The 21,828-nt window shown below is 34.5% G+C and overlaps 1 protein-coding gene across 3 annotated transcripts in view; it reads left to right on the top strand.

The window, feature by feature from the left end:
- PRORP (protein only RNase P catalytic subunit) overlaps positions 1–21,828 on the top strand; it is a 114,965-nt gene that overhangs the window by 28,310 nt on the left and 64,827 nt on the right. For all 3 annotated transcript variants that reach the window (XM_081049932.1, XM_081049933.1, XM_081049934.1), the window contains exon 5: positions 14,031–14,138. In XM_081049932.1, coding sequence (XP_080906058.1) covers positions 14,031–14,138 — 108 coding nt within the window. The remainder of the gene's footprint in view (positions 1–14,030; positions 14,139–21,828) is intronic.

The raw sequence follows: 21,828 nt of genomic DNA, 5'->3' as shown, positions 1-21,828 counted from the left end.
TAATATAAGACCCCGTATTATATTATATTTTATTTTATATTTTATATTATAATTATATCATATCATACCATATTATTATATTAAGACCCGGTCTTATATTATAGTAAAAATAAGACCTGGTCTTATATTAATTTTTGCTCCAAAAGACTCATTAGAGCTGATTGTAAGGTCTTATTTTCGGGGAAACACTGTAGGATTTTTTTTTAAATCAACCTCAAAATTAAAATTTTGTGGGAAGAGGACTAGGTTAATTCTTTCATTAAATTTTCCTGAAGCTCATGAGTCCTTGATGACTTACATATTTTTTATCGTAGGAAAAATTTTTATTTTAAATGATTAGCTCTCATTTTTCTTGTTCTGATTTATTCCTTGGGAACATCCTTGTGAGGCTTAACTTGAAGATCTATTATCTGGCCTTGGTATCTATAATGTTCTTTCGCATTCTCTTTTTGTTCTTTTCCTCTGCATTCTAATAGAAATTCTCAGCGTTTGTACTATATTTCACAAAATCCATGTTCTAGTGTATTTCAATCTTTACTTTCAATGAAGGTTTTAATTCTGCTGTTGCATTTTGTTTTTCCTTACCTGTGTTTTTTATTTTTGCAGATTCCTTTTCATCTCTTGCTGTTTTCTCCTTAAAGCTCATTGCTCTTTTTTCATAGATACAATTGAGTTTGTCCTCTTATAGTAAGAGGACAATAATATAATAATAATAATATAATATATAATAATAATGTCCTCTGCCTATCCCTTAAGTTTTTGGTGTTTCCCAGGGCTCCGGTTTTCTTCCTCTTCTACTTGACTCACTCTCCCTGTCCATTTTCACCCACTCCTCTGGTTTTCTCTGCCACCTGTATGCCAGTGACACAGGTCTATATAGCTCTAGCCCTCACATTCTCACTGAACCCCCTCACTTCCTGTTGGGCATTTTCCTGAATAACATTCTTTTAGTGACAGGATAAGAGTGGTAAACTATTTTATTCTTTGTCTGAAAATGTTTCCTTGAATGATAGTTTAACTGTAGATTTTGGTATTTTCCCTCAATACTTTGAAAATATGTGTCTATGCTCTCTGTCTTCTGGCCACAATTTTAGTTACTGTTGAGAAGTTTGCTTTTGATCCAATTTTCGTTCCATTATAGATTTTCTCTATCTTCATTGCTCTTGAGGTGTTTTTTTTTAACTTCTGCTGTTTCACTATGATGTGTATATATGAATGTATTTATTTTTCCTTAGAATTCACTGAGCTTTCTGAATCAGGTTTCATGTCTCGAATCAATTCTGAAAATTCTCAGCCCTTATATCTTCAAATATTGCTTCTCCTGAAATTCCTGTTACACATTTGTTGGACCCGTTTACATTCTCCTCCATGTTTCTTACTCTCTTTCATGTATTTCATCTCTATCCCTCTGAATTGCATTCTGGGTAACTTTAGATCTATCTTCTAGTTCACTACTTCTCACTTCAGATGTGTCTATACTCTCTACCTATTTAGGGGTTTTTCCCTTAATGTTTCAATAATTTACAGACCATAAAATTGACCTATTTTAAGAGTACAGTTTAATGATTTTGAGTAAATTTATACACTTGTGTGATCATTACAACAGTTCAGTTTTAGAATACTTTTATCACCCCAAAAAGTTTCATCATGCCCTTTTGAGGTCAGTCCCTACTTCCTCCCACAGCCCCTGGAACCATTAATCTGTCTCTGTAGTTTTGCCTTTACTGAAAATTTCATTTAAATAGACTCATATAATCTGTAATTCTGTGTTACTTTCACTTAACATAATGTTGTTTGTTTGTTTTACAGTATGTTTAGTTTTAAATATAAAGTTTTTGAGTGTGTATTGTTACATGTATCAGTAGTTCATTGCTGAGTAATAACCCAGTGTATGCATATGCCACAATTTGTTTATTCACCAGATGATGGACATTTGGACTTTCTCCTCCATCCATTTAGTATTGATTATTTAGAATTTTAATTTTAGAACTTCTCTTTCAAAATTTCCTCTTGAGTTTTTTATGGTCTCTGGCTTTTCTTACAGTTCTGATTCTGCTTTTATGTTTTAATTATTGTTACATAATTATTTTATATTGTCTCGTAGATTTTTCTATTGTCCCTTATCCTGAGTTCTTTGGGCTATAATCCTTCTGTCGTGTCAGAGGATTCACGCTTGGTGGATTGTTTCTACTGTATTTTGTAATTTTAAATTGGTGAGTACAGTGTTAGAGGGACTTGCTCTTTCTATAATAATCCCTTTGGTTCCTGAATTGTTGATAGTGTCTTTCCATAGAGGTTTTGAGTTTGCTTCTGCCACGTGCTGGAAAGATATTATTAGCTAGAACTAATTTTTATGTGATTTTTTTTGGTGGAGTGTGATGAATTTGTATCATACAGTTTGTCTAAATTTGTATTCCAAACCTATTTAAGACTTAAGGGATTTTTTTTTCCCTACTCAGACCTCTGGAAGAGATAGAGAAGCTGGTATATTGTGTTTTGACATCAATGTGCTCATTTGTAAAGGTTCCTCATTTATTCAGGAGTTCACTTCCAATTTCTCCCCTCATTTGGGCCCAAGATTTGATAGATCTACAGTTCCCAAAGGGGTTTCACAAGCCAACTCCCATTTTTCCTCGTAACTTCTCTTTTGGACAATATTAGTATCAACTCTTACCCTTGCCATTCTGATTTTCAGATCTGGCTTCATCTCTGGCACTTAGAGATTTCTTTCTTTTTTTCCTGCAAGTTCAGCCATGCATTAAGTCTTTTTCTTATATTTTATCCAGTATTTTTAGATATTTGTAGCAGCAAGGGTTTTTATTTGTTTTTTCATTTTACTAGAATCAGAAAATTCAGATAAAATTCTGAGTGTTTTTAAATAGGATAGTACACGACAGTAATTATAACTACAATTACTAAATGAAAAATATCTCCTGAAACATTAGCTTGCTATTAAATGAGCAAAACCTTTCTCAGATTATTAGTTGTTAGATTGCAGTGACATTTTCCAGACATGTGACTTCATTTTTTTCCCCTGGTAACTTTAAGGCAGTCATTTTAGTGTTCTTTTTATTTAGGATTTATTTGGATCCCAGGGTTTAAAGAAGGCACACAAAGAAGTTTGGCCATTAGATGCAGAGATGCATTTTTTATTGTTGTTCCCATGTTAAAAGTAGGGCTTCCCACCAAAATAGCTGGTATTCCCCTGTTTTTCCATATTCATTGTGATTTAAGCCAGTTGTTTTAATACTCCCTTTCTTTGGAAAATATCTGGTTTTTGTAGTATAATTAACATGTTAATATTACTGTTGGTTTTATGATATAAAGTTTTGAATATACATTATTGTAGTCCTGTGTTCCCTTGGTTGCCCTTCTAAAGTAGGACATTAACTAAAAATAAGTAAGAGCGATCTATTTCCTGGTGAGATTTGTATCAAAATCTCAGAATAGAAGTAAGCCATCATAAACATATGGACTTTTCGTTTCAAAAAGTTGAAAAGTTTTGGGGCTGGCCGGATGGCTCAGGAGGTTAGAGCTCCATGCTCCTAACTCCCAAGGCTGCCAGTTCGATTCCCACATGGGCCAGTGGGCCCTCAACCACCAAGTTGCCGGTTCAACTCCCGCAAGGGATGGTGGGCTGTGCCCCCTGCAACTAGCAACGGCAACTGGACCTGGAGCTGAGCTGCGCCCTCCACAACTAAGACTGAAAGGACAACAACTTGAAGCTGAACGGCACCTTCCACAACTAAGATTGAAAGGACAACGGCTAGACTTGGAAAAAAGTCCTGGAAGTACACACTGTTCCCCAATAAAGTCCTGTTCCCCTTCCCCAATAAAATCTTAAAAAAAAAAAAAGAAAGTTGAAAAGTTTTAACCTCTTCTAAGTAGAAAGGTAAAAAGGAATTTTTAGTGTCTCTTTTCATACCGTTTGTTGAGAAAAATCAGTTGCTTAACCTGTTCGTTTCTTATCCATAATGCAGGAGCAGTAATAAATAGAAGAATCGAGTTCTGCCATGTAGATTGTTAGAGTCATTTATAATTATGAAATCAGCTTTTTGACAACAGGTGCTGGGTTCTCTGTTCTAGAGCCCATGTGTCCTGTAGTGTATAAGCTGTACCATTCTTTTATTTTTCTTGCTGCACATCCTTGGATCATTTTGCTACTAGTTTATGATTAGGTAACAATCACAAAACAACAAATATCAGTTCTGCTTCATTGTTTCTAATTAGTTTCATGAGGTAGAGAATTGAAAACTTTTTTTTTTTTAATTTTTATTGAGGACTATTAGGAAACAGTGTGTTTCCCCAGGGCCCATCAGCTCCAAGTCATTGTCCTTCAATCTTGCTGTGGAGGGTGCAGCTCAGCTCCAAGTCCAGTCTCCGTTTTCAATCTTTAGTTGCAGGGGGTGCAGCCCACCGTCCCATGAGGGAATTGAACCGGCAGCCTTGTTGTTGAGAGCTTAGACTCTAACCAACTGAGCCATCCAACCACCCCGAGAATTGAAAACTCTTGATTAGCTGTTTTAGAATTGCTTGCACATTTATTTACCTTTTCCATATTATATTGATAATAATAAGCAAGAGTTTATTTTTAAAAATTTAAACTCAAAGCATAAATACTTAAAGACTTTGTACTTATTCTTTGAGCTTCCAAATTGCCTGGTTGTTAATCCTCAAACATGCAATGCTCTTTGGTGTTTAGTAAGAGCCTTGGCAGTTCTTTCCTCTGCCTAGAAGGTTCTTCTCCCTGAGGGAGCATGGTTTACTTCCTCACTTCATTCAGGTCTGTTCAAATGTCACCTCATTAGAAAGGTCTTTGCCTTTCATTATATCTAAAATAGAGAGGGGCTAAGGAGAATGGTGCTAATAACGTCCTTTGCTTAATTTTTCTTCAAGGCACTTTTCTTTACCTGAAATTAATTATCTGTTTGTTACCTTCTGTTGCTTGTTTCCTCCACTAATATATAAATTTCTTGAGGGCAGGGAATTTGTTTACTGTTCTGTTCCTAGGAATGAGAACATTATTTGGCACATAATAGGTACTTGATGAAAATCTGTTGACTGACCAAGTGAATGTATTATAAACTTATGGCCTCAGGGTAGAATCAAGCCCATATGTGTTTTTTTTTGTTTGAGTTTCTTTGAGTTTTAGTCTCTTAAAAAGTTATTTGACATATTTTGAAATGTCAGATTTTTCACTTTTCTTGAAAATCAAATCTTTATTTTTGTGTGGTGACAATTAGCTGGACTGGGCATTGGGTTGCTTCTTTTTTAGGGGAACTACATTCTCCAATCTGTCACAATCTTCTCTTCTTTCTGTCAAATATTGAACAATGAGACTTACCACCATTTGCTAGTATTTACCATTTTGCCTGTTTTGTTCTATTTTCTCAGACTTGGCCCATTTTACTTATTTATGTTACCTGCCTGGTCCCTGGAAACATTTGCATTAACAACCTCTGTTGCAAGTCATAGTATTTACAATTTTTATCAAGTTATACTTTTCAGATTTAAACTTAAAAGTACAAAATGAGAAAGATGATAGAAGTTGTAACTTATTGAAGGAGATATATATGAATTTATAAGGCCTACTCATATATGTTACAAAAACGAAGGACACCCTTTAGGCCAGAGAGCACATGGAAAGATGCTAAGTAAGCATCATTTGTCACCAGGGAAATGCACATTAAAACCACAATGAGATACCACTTCATACTGACAAGCCTGACTAATAAAAAAGATAGCCAATAACAAGTGTTGGTGAGGATATGAAGAAATTGGAAGCCTAATACATTGCAGTTGGGAATGTAAAATGGTGCAGCCCCTTTAGAAAATATTCTGGCAGTTCCTAAAAAAGTTAAACATAGTTACCAGATGACCTGACAATTTCACTCCTACATACATAAACAGGAGAAATGAAAACATACGTTCATGCAAAACTTGTACACAAATGTTCATAGGAGCATTATTCATAATAGCCAAAAGTAGAAATAACCCAAATGTCCTTCAGCTGATAAATGGATAAAATGTAGTATATCCATACAATAGAGTATTATTCGGCATTAAAAAGGAATGAAGTCTGATTCACACTACAACATGGATAAACCTTGAAAACATGCTGAGTGAAAGAAGTCAATCACAGAAGATCACATATTTATATTATTCAGTATATAGGAAATGTCCAGAACAGGTAAATCTATAGGGACAGAAAGCAGGTTGGTGGTTGCTGTGTGATAGGGTAGTAGAATGGAGACTGACTGCTAATGAGTATGGAGTTTCTTCTAGAAGGGACAAAAATGTTCTAAAATTAGATTGTGGTGACATTGCACAACCTGTGGATATAATTGTAAACTTCAAACAAGTGAATTGAATGGTTTGTGAATTATATCTCAATAAAATTGTGGGTTCCCCCCCCCCAAAAAAAAAGCACTTCTTTTATTAATAGTCAAGAAACAAATGATCAAAAGGTTGGTGGATTTTCATATGCCAGATCATTAGCCAATCTGCAATCAAGCACAATCCTAGCAGTAGCCCGACAAAAAAATAATTGTTCTTGGTTTAAATTGACCTTCTATTAGAACAGCTAAGCTTGCAGATTTGTAAAGCCCTATGCCATAGTGAGTTTGCTGTCTCAGTAGGTCACCTCTTTCTTTGTTACGCCTTTTCAGCAGGATGTACTCAGTGGCTTTTGATTCAGTGGCAGTGATATAAATCTGTGTAGTTTGAAAAGAGCATCTTGGAGGCCCACTGGAAGTGTTACAATGAATCCCTGACTAGTAACACACTTAGTAAGTGGAGCTTTTGGAATAGGAAAAAACCCCAACCTGACATCTTGGGTTTTTCTGTCTATTAGAAGACAGGGATCAGGAAGATAATCTTTGGGTGGGATTGTATTGGGATTTTATTACACATCCTGTGATTACACAGAGGTTACTGAGACTCACCTTTCAAACAAACCATCTCAAGTGTAGCCTTTTCCATTCTGTGATTTTAAGGGATTTCCAAGTCTTGTTAACATAGACTATCAGAACTGGAAGGGGATTTTATAAATTATCTAGTTTAACTCTTGATTTTTACAGATGTACATTTAGCCAGTAATACTGAAATACCTAAGTTTGTCATCACTCCTGAAGTGAATGCTTTAGTTTGTTGTTAGTCCTGAGGTGAAAATAATATAGTACTAAGAGCAGCACCAAAATGATAAATTGGAAGTGTGGGAAATCTTGTCCATGTTAATTATTAGTAAACGTGAATTTTAGAAATATAATGCACTTGTTTTATTGCCCTTGATTTATTCAGAGTGGAGCAAAAATGCTCATATTATATGTAAACTTTTAATTCTCATTGATAACTTTATTTCCATTCATAAAAAGTAGTACCCCTATTCTAACCAATATTTAAGTTAGTTTTGATATTATTTGGGACTTTCTAAACATTTGTGGGAAATATATTTGAGCAGAGACATTTTAAAATAGTGTTTAGCTGAGTAGAGAAGAAAGGGGTTGGTCCCGCACAATTGGAGTTGACAGGGATAGAACAGCTAAAGAAATCAAATGAGAAATGAAAGCATGCGTATGGATCAATGGTTATTTTAAAGATGAAATATATTACATGTGTGTGTTTGTATAGGATTAGGATTTATTTTTGTTTTTTAATCAGTCTTATTAAGGTATAATTAACATACACTAAAATTTGCCAATGTACAATTCAGTGAGTTTTCACAAATGCAGGCAATTGTGTTATAACCTTCATAATCAAGACGAGACATTTACATCCCCCCAAAGTTCCCTTGTGTTCATTGCAGTCAGTTCCCTCTCCCCACTTTCTAGAACTGTTAATTTTCTTTCTGTTGGTATAATTTTGTCTTAAATTTCATATAAGTGGAATCACACAGTATGTAAGTAGTTTTTTTATGTCTACCTTTTTTCATTTAGCATAATGTTTTTGAGATTCATCCATATTGTTATATGTATCAATAGTTTTCTTTTTACTACTTTTTTCTCCCCATTCATTTACCAGTTAATGGACATTTGAATTGTTTTCAGTTTTTGGCTATTAGGAATAAAGTCATTATTAACATTCATGTATAACTCTTTGTATGGATGTAGGTTTTCATTTCTGTAACTACCTAGTAGTAGGATTGCTAAATTAGAAGAGAAATATATGCTTAATGTTGTAAGAAACTTGTCAATTGTTTTCCAAAGTGGTTGCACCGTTTGGTATTCTCACCAGCAATGTATGAAAGTTCCAATTGCTCCACATACTTGTTATGGGCAATCGTTTTAATTTTAGCCATTCTAGTGGATGTATAATGATACCTTACTGTGGTTTTAAATTTGCATTACCCTAATGACTAATTATATTGGGTATCTTTTCATGTACTTACTGGCCTGAAGGGAGTTCTTCATCTTTACAACATTATACAATAATATTATCTAATCCATTGTTGATACTCAGGGTTGTCACTTGTCCCAATAATCAGTTTTATAAGTTTTCCCTTTCCCAGATCCAATCTAGGATCACACTTTGGGTTTAGGTGTCATGTTTCCTTGGTCTGTTTTCATCTACAATAAAAATCTCAGTTTTCTTTGTGCTTTCTTGGATCTCAACTTTTTAAAAACTATACGCCTATTATTTTGTAGAATGTCTCTCAGTTTGAGACATTGCTTTATCTGATATTTCCTTATGATTAGATTCAGTTTATGCATTTTTGTCAAGAATATCACCAAAAAATGACGTTACGTCCTTCTCAGACGCATCATATCAAGAGGTACACTATGTAAATATTGTTAATGACTTCATGTGTTGCCCAAGAAAGTTTTGCTAATCCTGATGTGAAGAATTTGCCTATTCTAGAATTTTCATAGTTTTGGCTTTTGGGTTTAGATTATGATCTGTTTCAAAATAATTTTTGAGTATGATTGAGATAGTAATTGCGGTTCATGTATTTCCCAATTTTTTCTCTTGTTAATTTTCTTGTTTTTCTGTTTTCTTTTTTTTTACTGGGGAATATTGGGGAACAGTGTATTTTTCCAGGATGTCAAGTTGTTGTGGTTTTTTTTGTTTGTTTTTTGGTGTGTTTTTTTTCAGTCTACTTGGTGGAGTGGGGCACAGTTCAGCTCCAAGTCAAGTTGTTGCCTTTCAATCTAGTTGTGTGTTTGTTTTTTGGTGTGTTTTTTTTCAGTCTACTTGGTGGAGTGGGGCACAGTTCAGCTCCAAGTCAAGTTGTTGCCTTTCAATCTAGTTGTGGAAGGCACAGCTCACTGGCCCACGTGGAATCGAACTAGTGACCTTGGTGTTATAAGCACCTCGCTCTAATCACTGGGCCAACCAGCTGCCCACCGGTGGCTCAGCTCCAAGCTTAATCCATTGTTTTCAATTTAGTTGTTGAGGGCGCAGTTCACTGGCCCGTGTGGGAATCAAACCAGCAACCTTGTTGTTAAGAGCTCTCGCTCTAACCAACTGAGCCATCCGGCCACCTGCTTTTTCTGTTTTCTATTTCTTTGATTCTGTGCTTTGTTATTCTACTGTCTTTGAAATTTAATTTGCTCTTTTTCTAAGATTAAGGGAAAACTTAGATCAAGTTCATTGCAGTCAGTTCCCTTTTCTTTTCATATAAGCATTTAAAGCTATACGTTTCCCTCTAAGTATTGCTCTAATGCATCCAATGAATTTTGATATTTTAGTACCACGCAGTGTAAAATATTTTCTAATTTCTGCGTAATTTCTTTTTTGACCCATGGGTTATTTAAAAGTATTACTTAGAAATATTTAGAACTTTTATAGATATATTTCTGCTATTGGTTTCTGATTTAATTGTGCGTGTGTGTGATCAGCAAATGTACTATTTCAGATTTTAATATTTTGAAGTATGCTGAGACTTATGGCCTAGAGTTTGTAGTCTATCTTGGTGGCTCATGTATATTTGAAAAGAATAAATATTCTGCCAGGTTTAGGTGTCGAATCTAGGTATCAATCGAGTCAGAGTAGTAATTAGTGTTGTTTATGTCTTTCTATCCTTAGTGATTTTTATCTACTTGTTCTGTCATTATGTAGAAAGGAGTGTTGAAATCTTCACCTATAATTGTAGACTTATTTGTTCCTCATTTCAGTTCTGTCAGGTTTTGCTTAATATATTTTATAGCTCTATTCTTGAGTATGACTTCCTGATCAGGTGATCTTGTCATTTTGAAGTATCTCTTTTTTTTTTTTTTTTTTTTTTTTTGGTGTGTCCCTCTGTTTCTCCTTTTATGTTTTCTGGGGGGTTTAATCAGAATTTTTTAAATATTTCATTTAATTCTTCTGCTGGCTTTTTGTCTATACCTTTTCTGCCTTTTTTTTTTAAACTATAAGTTTTTTTTTATTGGGGAATATTGGGGAACAGTGTGTTTCTCCAGGGCCCATCAGCTCCAAGTCGTTGTCCTTCAATCCAGCTGTGGAAAGTGCAGCCCAGCCCCAAGTCCAGTTGCCGTTTTCAATTTTTAGTTGCAGGGGGCGCAGCCCACCATCCCATGTGGGAATTGAACCGGCAGCCCTGCTGTCGAGAGCCCACGCTCCAACCGAGCCATATGGCTGCCCCTCTGCCTTATTTTGTAATGTATGATTTGGGATTACAATATGAATCCTTAACAGTATCCAGTCCATTTAAGAGTTTAGGTTTTACTATTTCACATAAAATGTAGGAACCTTGCCACAGTGGTATTCTATTTATCACTTCCTGGTCTTTATGCCATTATTTTTCATATATACCACATCTGCATATGTTTTAGCCCCTTAAGTATTAGGATAATTTTTGCTTTAAGCAGTCATATCTTAAAGAAATTAAAAGAAGAAAAAAATATTCTTTTTTATAATTACCCATATATTTGCCATTTCTGATGCTTTTCATTTCTTCTTTTACATCCAAGCTTCCATCTGATGTTATTTTCCTTCATCCTGAAGAAATTGCTTTAGCATTTAGCATGATGCAGGCTTGCTCATGATGAATTCTGTTTTCCTTTATCTGAAAATGTATATTTCACCTTACTTTTTTACCTCAATTCTTGAAGAATTTTTTGCTAGATATAGAAATTCTAGGTTGGCAGGGAGTTTGTGTTTGTTTTCTGTTATCACTTTAAAGATATCCTCTCATTGTCTTCTGGCCCCATTGTCTGATGAGAATTCAACTGTCATTTTGTATCATTCTCTTACTTGTAATGTATCCCTTTTTTCTGGATGCTTTTAAGATTTTCTCTTTATCTTTGATTTTCAGCCATCTTTTTTTTGTGGTTTTCTTTATAATTATCCTGCTTTAAGTTTTCCCTTCTTCTTGCATCTCTAAGCTATGTTTTTCATCAAATTTGGGAATATTTTAGCCATATTGACATTTTTTTTCTACCTTCTTCTTTCTGTCCTCTCCTTCTGGAGTCTAATTACACGTTAGTCTGTTTGACATTGTTCTGCAGGTGACTGAGGCTCTATTCATCTTTTTCTTTCAATCTTTTTTCCTTCAGATTGATAATTGCCATTGCTTTGTCATTTGTTTTCACTGACTCTTACTTCTTCCATCTCCAATCTGCTGTTACATCTAGCCTGTGAATATTTCACATTTGTGCTTTTTGGTCCTAGAATGTTTGTTTCTACAGATGCTCCTTGACTTACACTGGGGTTACGTCTTGATAAACCTATCATAAATTGAAAATATTGTAAGTCTAAAATGCGCTTAATACACCTAACCTACCAAACATCCTAGCTTAGCCTAGCCTACCGTAAACGTGCTCAGAACACAATATCCAAAAAACGCTGGCAACACAATACACTGTGGAGTATCGCGTGTTTACCCTTCGTAATCAGTAATCACAAGCTTGACTGGGAGTTGTGGCTTGCTGTCGCTGCCCAGCTTCATGAGAGAGTACTGTACCTCATATTGCTAGCTCAGAAAAAGATCAAAATTCCAAATTAGAAGTGTGGTTTCTGCTGAGTGTGTATTGCTTTTATACTGTTGTAAAGTTGAATACTTGTAAGTTGAACTGTTGTAAGTTGGCGACCATCTGTATTTGTCTGTTTTTCCTTATTTGCATTCGTTATAACTATATTTTCCTTTTAATTATTGAATATATTTACAGTAGCTACTTTAAAGTTCTTGCCTGCTAATTCCAGTACCTGGACCTTAGATTGATTTATATTGACTTTCTTTTCCCTTGACTGTGGGTCATATTTTCCTATTTATTCTTGTGTTAACTTTTTAATTGTATATTGGACACTGTGAATGACATATTGCAAAGGCTCTAGATTCTGTTATCTCTCTCTGGAGGTTATTGATTTTTGTTTGCTTTAGAAGGCTGTTAAACGTGCTGAGACTCAGACTTCAGACTCTGTCTGCCTTTTAGTGGATGGTAACTGAATTCTCTGCTTAGGTCTTTCAAGTCTTTGATCTGTTCTTTTCTGCTGGGCTCGTTAGAGTTTCTTCTATGCATGTACACATCGAGAGTTAGCCAAGTATTTGGATAGATTTATGCACGGATTTTTGTGGTTCACTCCTTTCTAGCATTCCCTCTCTCACTTTTCAGCCTCTCTGGCAGCCCCAAACTCTGTCTTCTGATTTCTCAAACCCGAAAGTCTGCAGCTTTCTGCTTAATTTCCAGCTGCCTCTGCTAACCATGCTGACTGGAAAGTACCTTCTCGCAAAATGTTATATACAGACAAATTTCACCTTGTGCAATTCCCTTCTTTTCTGGCTATCCCTAGGTAGATAAACTATCCCAAATGTAGTGGGATTAAACAGAAACAATTCTTTCTTACTGTGTGTTGTTATTATCTCTCACGGTTCTAGAGCTTGACTACACTGTTGGGTGGTTCTTGCTTGTTTGTGTCTCCTACTAGTGTAATCAAATGCGGGCTGAGGTCATCTTGAAAACGTCTTCACTCTCATAAGTCTGATGGTTGATCCTGATTGTTGCCTGGGACTCATTTGGACCGTCATGTAGCATCTGCCTGGGCTTTTTCACGATGGCTGGGTTCCGAGAGCAAGAATCCTAAGAAGAAGAGCCAGGTGGAGGCTATATTGCCTTTTATTACCCAGCCTCAGAAGTCACATAGCATCCCTCCTGCTACATTCCTCTTATTGAGACAGTCACATAGGAGAGCTCTTATTCACGTGGAGGGAACAAGACTCCACTTTATGAGTGGGGAGGAATGTCAAAAGAATTTTCAGACATGTTTTGAAAGCACCACACCTTTTTTCAAAGTTTGTGTTCCCTCCAGTTTCTGCCTACTTTTGGACATTCTCTAGCTTCAAATCATTGTTTGTTATATATACATAGAACTTATGTTATTTTCTGGTAATCTAACAAACTACTCTATCATTACCAGAAGTGAAACTCCCTTTCTTTTATTTCTTTCCTCATAGCACTCATCACACCTGAAACTTAATATGATTTACTTACTTATTTGGTTTATTTTGTGTCTCCTTCACTAAAAATGCAAGTTCCATTAAGTTAAGGTTTTTTTTTTATCTCTTTGGTAACTGCTAGGCACACTGTAAGATGTTCAACAAATATTTGTTGAATGAATGAATGAATCTTCAGTTTGTGAGAACAGACATAAGTAAACAAAATATGCCTCTTGACAAAAGAAAAGCTAGAAATTACAGAACCTTTCAACACAGATAAGGTAGACTGGCATACCTGAGGTTTTATTTCTGCTTGGCTTACAATAGGACATAGAGATTTGGACATTTTATTCTCATCATGACTATTGTGTGGCAATTTAGCAGACTAGATTGCTCATTAGAGAGCAAATGAAATAACATGGGAAAGTACTTTATGAAGTGTAAAGCACTATTAGATTATAAAGTGTGTCAGATAATTATATGCATTTACATCTATTAGGCTAGCTTTTTCCGATTTCATTTTGTAAGTATCTGTGAGTGTGTTTTTTTCAGGAATGAATATTTTAAATTCTCAAAACAATAATAAAAATCATTGTAGTGCATTTACAATAGCTTCCTTACTATGTTCTTATTAATGTTTTGTCTGATTTTTCTTTTTTAGGAACTTAAGAGATTTCAGAATTTTGTGAAATACTGCCCTCCTTTTGATATTGTCATCGATGGACTCAACGTTGCCAAAATGTTTCCTAAAGCTCGTGAGTCTCAAGTTGTAAGTACAAGTTTTATTTTGTTATTCCAAATCTCTCGAAATATTTATTGTACCCATTTGTGATCTTCCTTGGGTCTCATAGCTCCTCATTTTTCCTTCCTCTAAAAATAAAGCTCTTGAAAGTGCCATAGTGACCAACCGCTCATCGAAGAGTCATTGTTTTCATCCTTGGCAAGTCAGTGGCTCATATAAGCTGCACAAGAGTTGAGAGATTAAAAAGTTCATGTGATAAAGGGCCAGTTCAGCCCTTTTTGTAACCGTTAGCTAACTTGCTCCTAGGTCTCTCTCTTTAGGGTTACTCTATCATTTCCCTGTGGGTCACATCACCCTATTTGAAAATTATCCACTTACACTATCAAGAGATGTTAATCATTCATTACTCACATTTGGTATTTTTTTCAAATAGTATGTTTGTAAATTAACCTAAGCAGTTCTTTTTTTTTTTAATAAGGTAATCAAAAATAAGGTAATAAGGTTCTATCAATTTATAAATGTCATAGTAGTTTCTAATAGGAATATCATGATTTTTTGTAGCAGCAGCGAGCAATTATTTTAATCCCCATTTTACAATTTAGAAAATCAGAAAATTGAGGCTAATTTTGTACAGTAAATCCTTAGAAAGCAGTCATAACATCAGAATTAGATTTTAGAGAGCTCCAGGGTTTCAACCTTATGGCTCTTATCATTGGCAATCTATGGCCATTCATCTGTAGTTAAACTTTTGTTATTTCTTTAAAATTACCACCAACTGAAAAGCTTTTTCTCAGAGATTCTTCTAGTCCAATTGGGCCATTTATACTCAGAAAAGCTTACAAGTACTAACAAAGGTTAATTTACAGAAATTTCTTTATATTCCTTTCCTTTATGTTCGTGCCTACATTTTTATGGTCAAGTATGTACTTTTCAGTCCTTTGTTAAAAGAACAAAAAGACATACAAAAGCAAGTTGAAAATACTTTTGTCTTTTAGGTACTTGAAGGGCCTGTGAGGCAGTAATATTGACAAAGGCCAAGCCAGAAAAGGAAGCAGGAAATTATCACTGATGCTTGGTAGAGTTCAGAATTAGGAAGGCTCATTCTAAAAGGTTCCCTAATTTGTGAGAATTAGAAAGTATCACATTTGTTTACTTTTTGTTTGACTTTCAGCTTCACACGAAGCACCAAAAATTGGCTTGCCCGAAATATATAGCCCAAATTGGGCTAACGTTTTGAGGAAAGTAACATGTTGAAGATGATGTACCGTGTTTTCCTGAAAATAAGACCTAGCCGGACAATCAGCTCTAATGCGTCTTTTGGAGCAAAAATTAATACAAGATCCTGTCTTATTTTACTATAATGTAAGACCAGGTGTAATATAATGTATCATATCATATATCATATCATATCTTATCACATCACACCACATCACAACATAACATAATGTAATACCGGGTCTTACGTAACATAAGACCGGGTCTTGCATTAATTTTTGCCCCAAAAGACACATTAGAGTTGATGGTCCGGCTAGGTCTTATTTTCAGGGAAACACGGTAGTAGGCACATCCCCAGCATTACGAAAGGAAAATGTGCATATTTTGGAAGATTCTAGCAGATTTTGGCAAATAGGTAAAGAATAAAAGATCAACCAAGGAAATCATAAGCATCTGCCACTACTTTTAGCTTTTACTTTTAAAAGAATTTAACGTTAGCAATCGTTTAGGTCACGAGTACTTAATTATTATCCATCTCTTCAGAGCACTATTGTCTTGTGGCAATGCACTGGCACCATATTTGGGAAACCTCTACTCAGAAACTCAGCTTAGAGACACCACCTGAATAAGTGAGGAGGAAATAAACTTCTTTCTGAAGTCTTTTCTCAAATCTCTGAAGCTAGAGATTTTAAATAAATAAATAAAATAAATAAATAAACAAATAAATAAATAAATCAATAAGATAAATGTGTATCATATTTTCCATAGGCTCCCTGTTTTTTAAATTTTTTGAGTAAATCTATCTCAGGCCCTTTTGTGGCTTAGTTTTCGTTCTTTAACACTTTCTAGGTTGTCAGAAGTAGCTTTTTCCGTTAATCCTTTAATAGCATTTTAGTTACAGTTTAAGAATGGGGATTCTGGAGCCAGACCCTCTGAACTCCAATCCTGGCTCTGCCACTTCATAGGTTTCATAGTTTGAGGAAATTACTTACCCTCTCTGTGCCTTAGTTTCCCAGTCTTTAAAAAGGAGATAATAATAACACCTATCTCATAAAGATGTTGTGAAGAGTAAATAAGTTAATATATGTAAGTACTTGACACATAGTAAATACTTAATATGTGTAGCTATTATTGTGATTAAATGAACTCCCAAATAGAACTATAATTCTTGCTTTTCAACAAACCCTTATTTGGCAATTTGAGGTTTTTTCCCTGTCATGTTATCCAAGTCAATGGAGTTAAATATATATATATAAATATATATATATTATATTTATATATAAAGCTCTGCCTTAGTACTGTGTTTCCCCGAAAATAAGACCAGGTCTTACACTGTATTTCCCCGAAAATAAGACCGGGTCTCATATTAATTTTTGCTCCAAAAGACACATTAGGGTGTATTTTCAGGAGATGTCTTATTTTTTCATGTACAACAATCTACATTTATTCAAATACAGTCATATCATCTCTGGAACATCGTCATAATGTACTAAATGTATCCATCTAGCTAATGATCTTGACTGGGGCTTATTTTCGGGAAAACACGGTATTAGGCTCAATTAAGGACAGGTACTCAATACTTGATTGAGAATTGAAGTCTCTACCATCGAAAACTTAAGAAAAAATTTAAATATGATAATTTTAAGAAATGTTATTGTCTTCTGATTGTAAAAGTAATGCACGATTACTGATGATAAAATTACTGATTAGAAAAGTAATATAAATAATTGTAGGATATTTGGAAATTACAGAAGAAAAAATCATATAAAACCCTACCATTAAGCAGCAATCACTGTAAATGTTTTATTTATTTCCTTGCAGTATTTTGCTATTTCTTTACCCAGTTGAGCTTCAACTATGTAAATAATTGTATATCTACATTTTAATTTACAGTTACTGAAAACTATAAAAATGAAATTATAAAAGGAATAGAACAAAACATGTATTTCTTTTATATTTGAGATGGGACATCTTCGAAACATACATAAAATCCAAGACCCCTATTGGGAAGGATAGAGAAATTTCCTAGACTGTAAAAAATACTATAAGCACTACTAAAAGGAAATAACAAATTTCCATGTTCTACATTACATAACAAAGGGCTAATTTCCTGACTGTTCGAGGAAAGAGTTATAAGCCTGTAAGAAAAAGATGAACTAGTCAGTAGAAAAGTGGTTTAACCCTATTCATGCTTACAGGTGTGCAAATTAAAATACTTATCTTCTAGATTGGCAAAGATTTAAAAGTTATTAGTATGCAATATTTTGAATGGTTTGGAGAGGAAGGGAGAAGAGTATTAGTATTTTTGTGGGTAATTTGACAATAACTTTAATGTCTAAAATGTTGAAGCTGATATATTGTAGGAACTGATATAAAATGTAGAAACTAATAAATTTACACTAGTACGTACAGTTATGTATCCAAGTATGTTATAGCATTATTTGTAAGCAGAAAAGAATAATCAACCTAGATGTCTAGCAGTCCAGGACTTGATATATATCGAACCATCGATTTGAGATGAATGAGGTAGATCTGTGTGTGCTGATACACAATAGCCAAAATAAGTGTAAGAAGTTGAAGAGCAAGCTCAGTATGGCCTCACTTCTATTAAAAACAAAACAAAGGATTGCCGATATGTGAATGTTTGTTAGATAAGTTTGTATATGCCTAGAAAATTTCTAGGAGTTACACACATGTTAAAACTTAACAATAGTTAACTTTGGGAGTTGGGGATAGAATGTTAAGAGAACGAGAGGATTTCTGTTTTTTACTTTCATTTTTTAATTTCCTTTTACAGTGAGTATATATTACTTTAAAATAAAAAAATCCAATTCAGGAAAAGAAAGAAGTAAAAAGGCATTCTTGGTAAATATTCTGAAATAAGTATGTAATACTCTTATCTTATGGATGTACCACGATGTTTAAATTATTTCCCTTTTGGTGGGCATATTAGATTGTTTCCCATTTTCCCCTATGGTAAATAATGCTTAGAAGAATATTTCTGTGCACATTTCAGATGATTTCTTTAGAATAGATTCCAGAAATAGAAATTCTTGAGTCAAAGGGTATGGATATTTGAAATAGAACCCATTTCTTCAAGATTTCTTATTACATGTTTGCTTTAATTATTTAGTTACATTTGTGTGTTTTTTTAATTCCCAACTTTTTTTTTTTTTATTTTATTTTATTGGGGAAGGGGAACAGGACTTTACTGGGGAACAGTGTGTACTTCCATGACTTTTTTCCAAGTCAAGTTGTTGTTCTATCAATCTTAGTTGTGGAGGGCGCAGCTCAGCTCCAGGTCCAGTTGCCGTTACTAGTTGCAGGGGGCACAGCCCACCATCCCTTACGGGAGTCCAGGAATCAAACTGGCAACCTTGTGGTTAAGAGCCCGTGTTCCAATCAACTGAGCCATCGGGAGGCAGCTCAGCTCAAGGTGCCATGTTCAATCTTAGTTGCAGGGGGCGCTGCCCACCATCCCTTGCGGGACTCGAGGAATCAAACTGGCAACCTTGTGGTTGAGAGCCCACTGGCCCATGTGGGAATCGAACTGGCAGCCTTCGGAGTTAGGAGCATGGAGCTCCAACCTCCTGAGCCACCAGGCCGGCCCTATTTAGTTACATTTGTGCCTTGAATCTGCTAAGTGGAAAGAGCTGGACAGTTTTTGACCCCCATTTTTTAGGTCAAACATTTAAAAATTGTAGTTAAATAAAATAGTCAGAAAGGAAATAATTCTTGACTGTCTTTGTCCTCTTTATCTCTCTCTTAATACAGTTGCCTGTAAGGGAACATAAAGGAAAGATTAGAAATCCTAATTCTGTGAGTCTAGAGTTTTTTCATGTTTCTGTGAAGAAGTTTCCAGATTTTTTTCTGTGGAATGATATCATTTACATTCTTCCCATGAACTCTTTGTATAATGTGTCACAAATTCTTTTTGGTTCTTTTTCATTAATGGTTAATTATATATCCAGCATTGTTCTCTGTAAGCTCATAAATGAGAAAAGACCATTATTACGTTCATTATTTAGGGAGAGTAGCACTATGATCACATATCTCAATCAGAGCCTACATCTTAGAGATTAGGAGCTAAAAGCTAAAAGTAAGTTCTGGTTGTGGACTTATTTTACTTTCTCAATTTTCACATATATATATTTAAATATATATATATTTAATGCCAGCGTACATTTTATAATTGATGTCAGCAGAAACTTGCCAGCCATCATGAACCATGTAGACTTGGGACTTATTGGTGGTTGTCATTACCTGGGTATGTGCAACTTTAACTATACACAGCATATGTCTGTTCATCCTCTTGTCACCTCAGTTGAGTTAGTTATATAGGTAGCTCCATAAACTGTTTCATTTTAACCTTAATCCTAACTTTAAAAATTTGCTGTTGGCTTTCTAACAATGTAGTAAAAGGTAATGGTAATCAACACATTTGTCAGACTAAGGTACAGCATTTTAAAGCCAAGAAAAGCTGTTATAACTGATTTTTGCAGTTTGAAAAGCTGTCACACAGGCTGCAAGCTTCTATTGGCTGAAATCTTCCTATAGACATTCAAATTGATTAATTTACAGAATGGCATAATTCATTGAAAGCAAAAGCAATAATCAAATGTCAAGTACAGGTGAAACCCCAGTATTTAATCAGTCTTTGCTATTAGTCCTAAAAGTGATTTAAAATTTTTTTTTTAAAAAGTAAAGAAGAAGAACACAGTTTCTAAGGAGAATGGTATGTAATGGTACGAGCTGCTGTGGCCAAAAGTGATTCAGGAGAGCATTTAACTCAGATATGAAGGTTTATATATAAATGTTACTTGTGATTCTGAAAAAAGAATAATGGTATGGAACTGTATGGATTAATATGATTTTCTTGGTTACTGAAAAATGCATTTTTTTGTTTTTTACTTAAAAGTTATTACTAAATCAGTGGTTCATCTTATAGTTTCTCGTGTGTGATGAAATTACAGGATGTACTAAATGGAATTGAACATTTTAAAATCCCTGGCTATATTTCCCTTTTGGCATAATTTAGGGTCTTGACCAAGTCATATCTCAATTCTTTAGTATCTACATTAGTTTTATTTTTCTTTTACTGAGTTATAATTCATATACCATAATATCTACACTTTTAAAGTGTACAATTCAGGGGTTTTTAGTATGCTCTCAAAGTTTTTCAGCCATTACCACGATCTAATTCTGGAACATTTTTATTCCCCCGAGAGTAACCCCGAACCCATTGCTAGTTAATCCCAATTCCTTCTTTAGTCACTGGCAACCACTAATCTGCTTTTTGTATTTATGGATTTACCTGTTCTGGACATTTCATGTTTTCACTTATCATAATGTTTCCAAAGTTCATCTATAGTGTAGCATGAATCTGTACTTCATTCCTTTTTATTGCTGAATAACATCTTATATGGATATACCACATTTTATTTTTCCACTCATTAGTTTGAATAATTGGACATTTGGGTTATTTCTGGATTTTTGGCTATTAAGAATAATGTTGCTGTGAACATTTCATGTACAAGTTTTTGTATGGACTTGTTTTCATTTCTCTTCGGTATACAAGTATACATGGGGGGGATTACCAGGTCATATGGTACATCTCTGTTTAACCATGTGAAGAACTGCCAAACTTCCAAAGCAGCTACACCATTTTACATTCTCATCAACAGTGTATGAGTTCTGATTTTTCTACATCCTCACCAACTCTTGTTATTATCAGTCTTTTTTTATTATAGCTATTCTAGTGGGTCTGAAGTGATTATCATTGTGGTTTTGATTTGCATTTCCTAATGACACAGGATGTTAAGCATCTTTTCGTATGCTTCTTGGCCATTTGTGTACCTGCTTTGGAGAAATGTCTGTTAAAAGCTTGTGCCCTTTTTTAATAGGATTATGTGTCTTTTTATTGTCGAGTTGTAATTTTTTATGTTTTCTGAATACCATATATATGATTTGCAAATATTTTCTCCCATTTCAATTGTCTTTTCAGTTTCTTGACGGCATCATCATTAGAAGCACAAAAGGTTTTAGTCTTTATGAAGTCCAGTTTATCTATTTTTTTCCTTTTGTTGCCTGTCATTGTTGGTGTCATATCTAAAAAAGTCATAGCCTAATCCAAGGTCATGAAGATTTATGCCTCTGTTTTCTCCTAAGAGTTTTAGTTCCTGTATTTTTAGAGAAACAGTTAATCTTGGATAGATGATAAGCCAACATAGTGTATAGTGATATTCAGACGGGACTAGCATTGGGCCTTTCTACTTCATTTGTTTAACCCTCTGTAAATCTGGGCAAAATAGACTTGCTACTCACCTTGTACATGTTTTTCAAGTGTAAAATGTATCCTGCTTAAAAAATATATCTATTTGGTTTCAAATTTCCGGTAGAAGAAAGCTTCTGGTTTGTAGTTTTATATTTAAGAGGAAAGAAGTGTTCAAGTGCCTGGCCAATTAATTATGCTTCCGTTTTGAGGACAGGATTTTAGAAGGGA

The sequence above is a fragment of the Rhinolophus hipposideros genome (genome assembly GCF_964194185.1).
Source record: "Rhinolophus hipposideros genome assembly, chromosome: 5".
Lineage (NCBI taxonomy): Eukaryota > Metazoa > Chordata > Mammalia > Chiroptera > Rhinolophidae > Rhinolophus > Rhinolophus hipposideros.
This window is presented reverse-complemented; position numbering and strand designations above follow the sequence as displayed.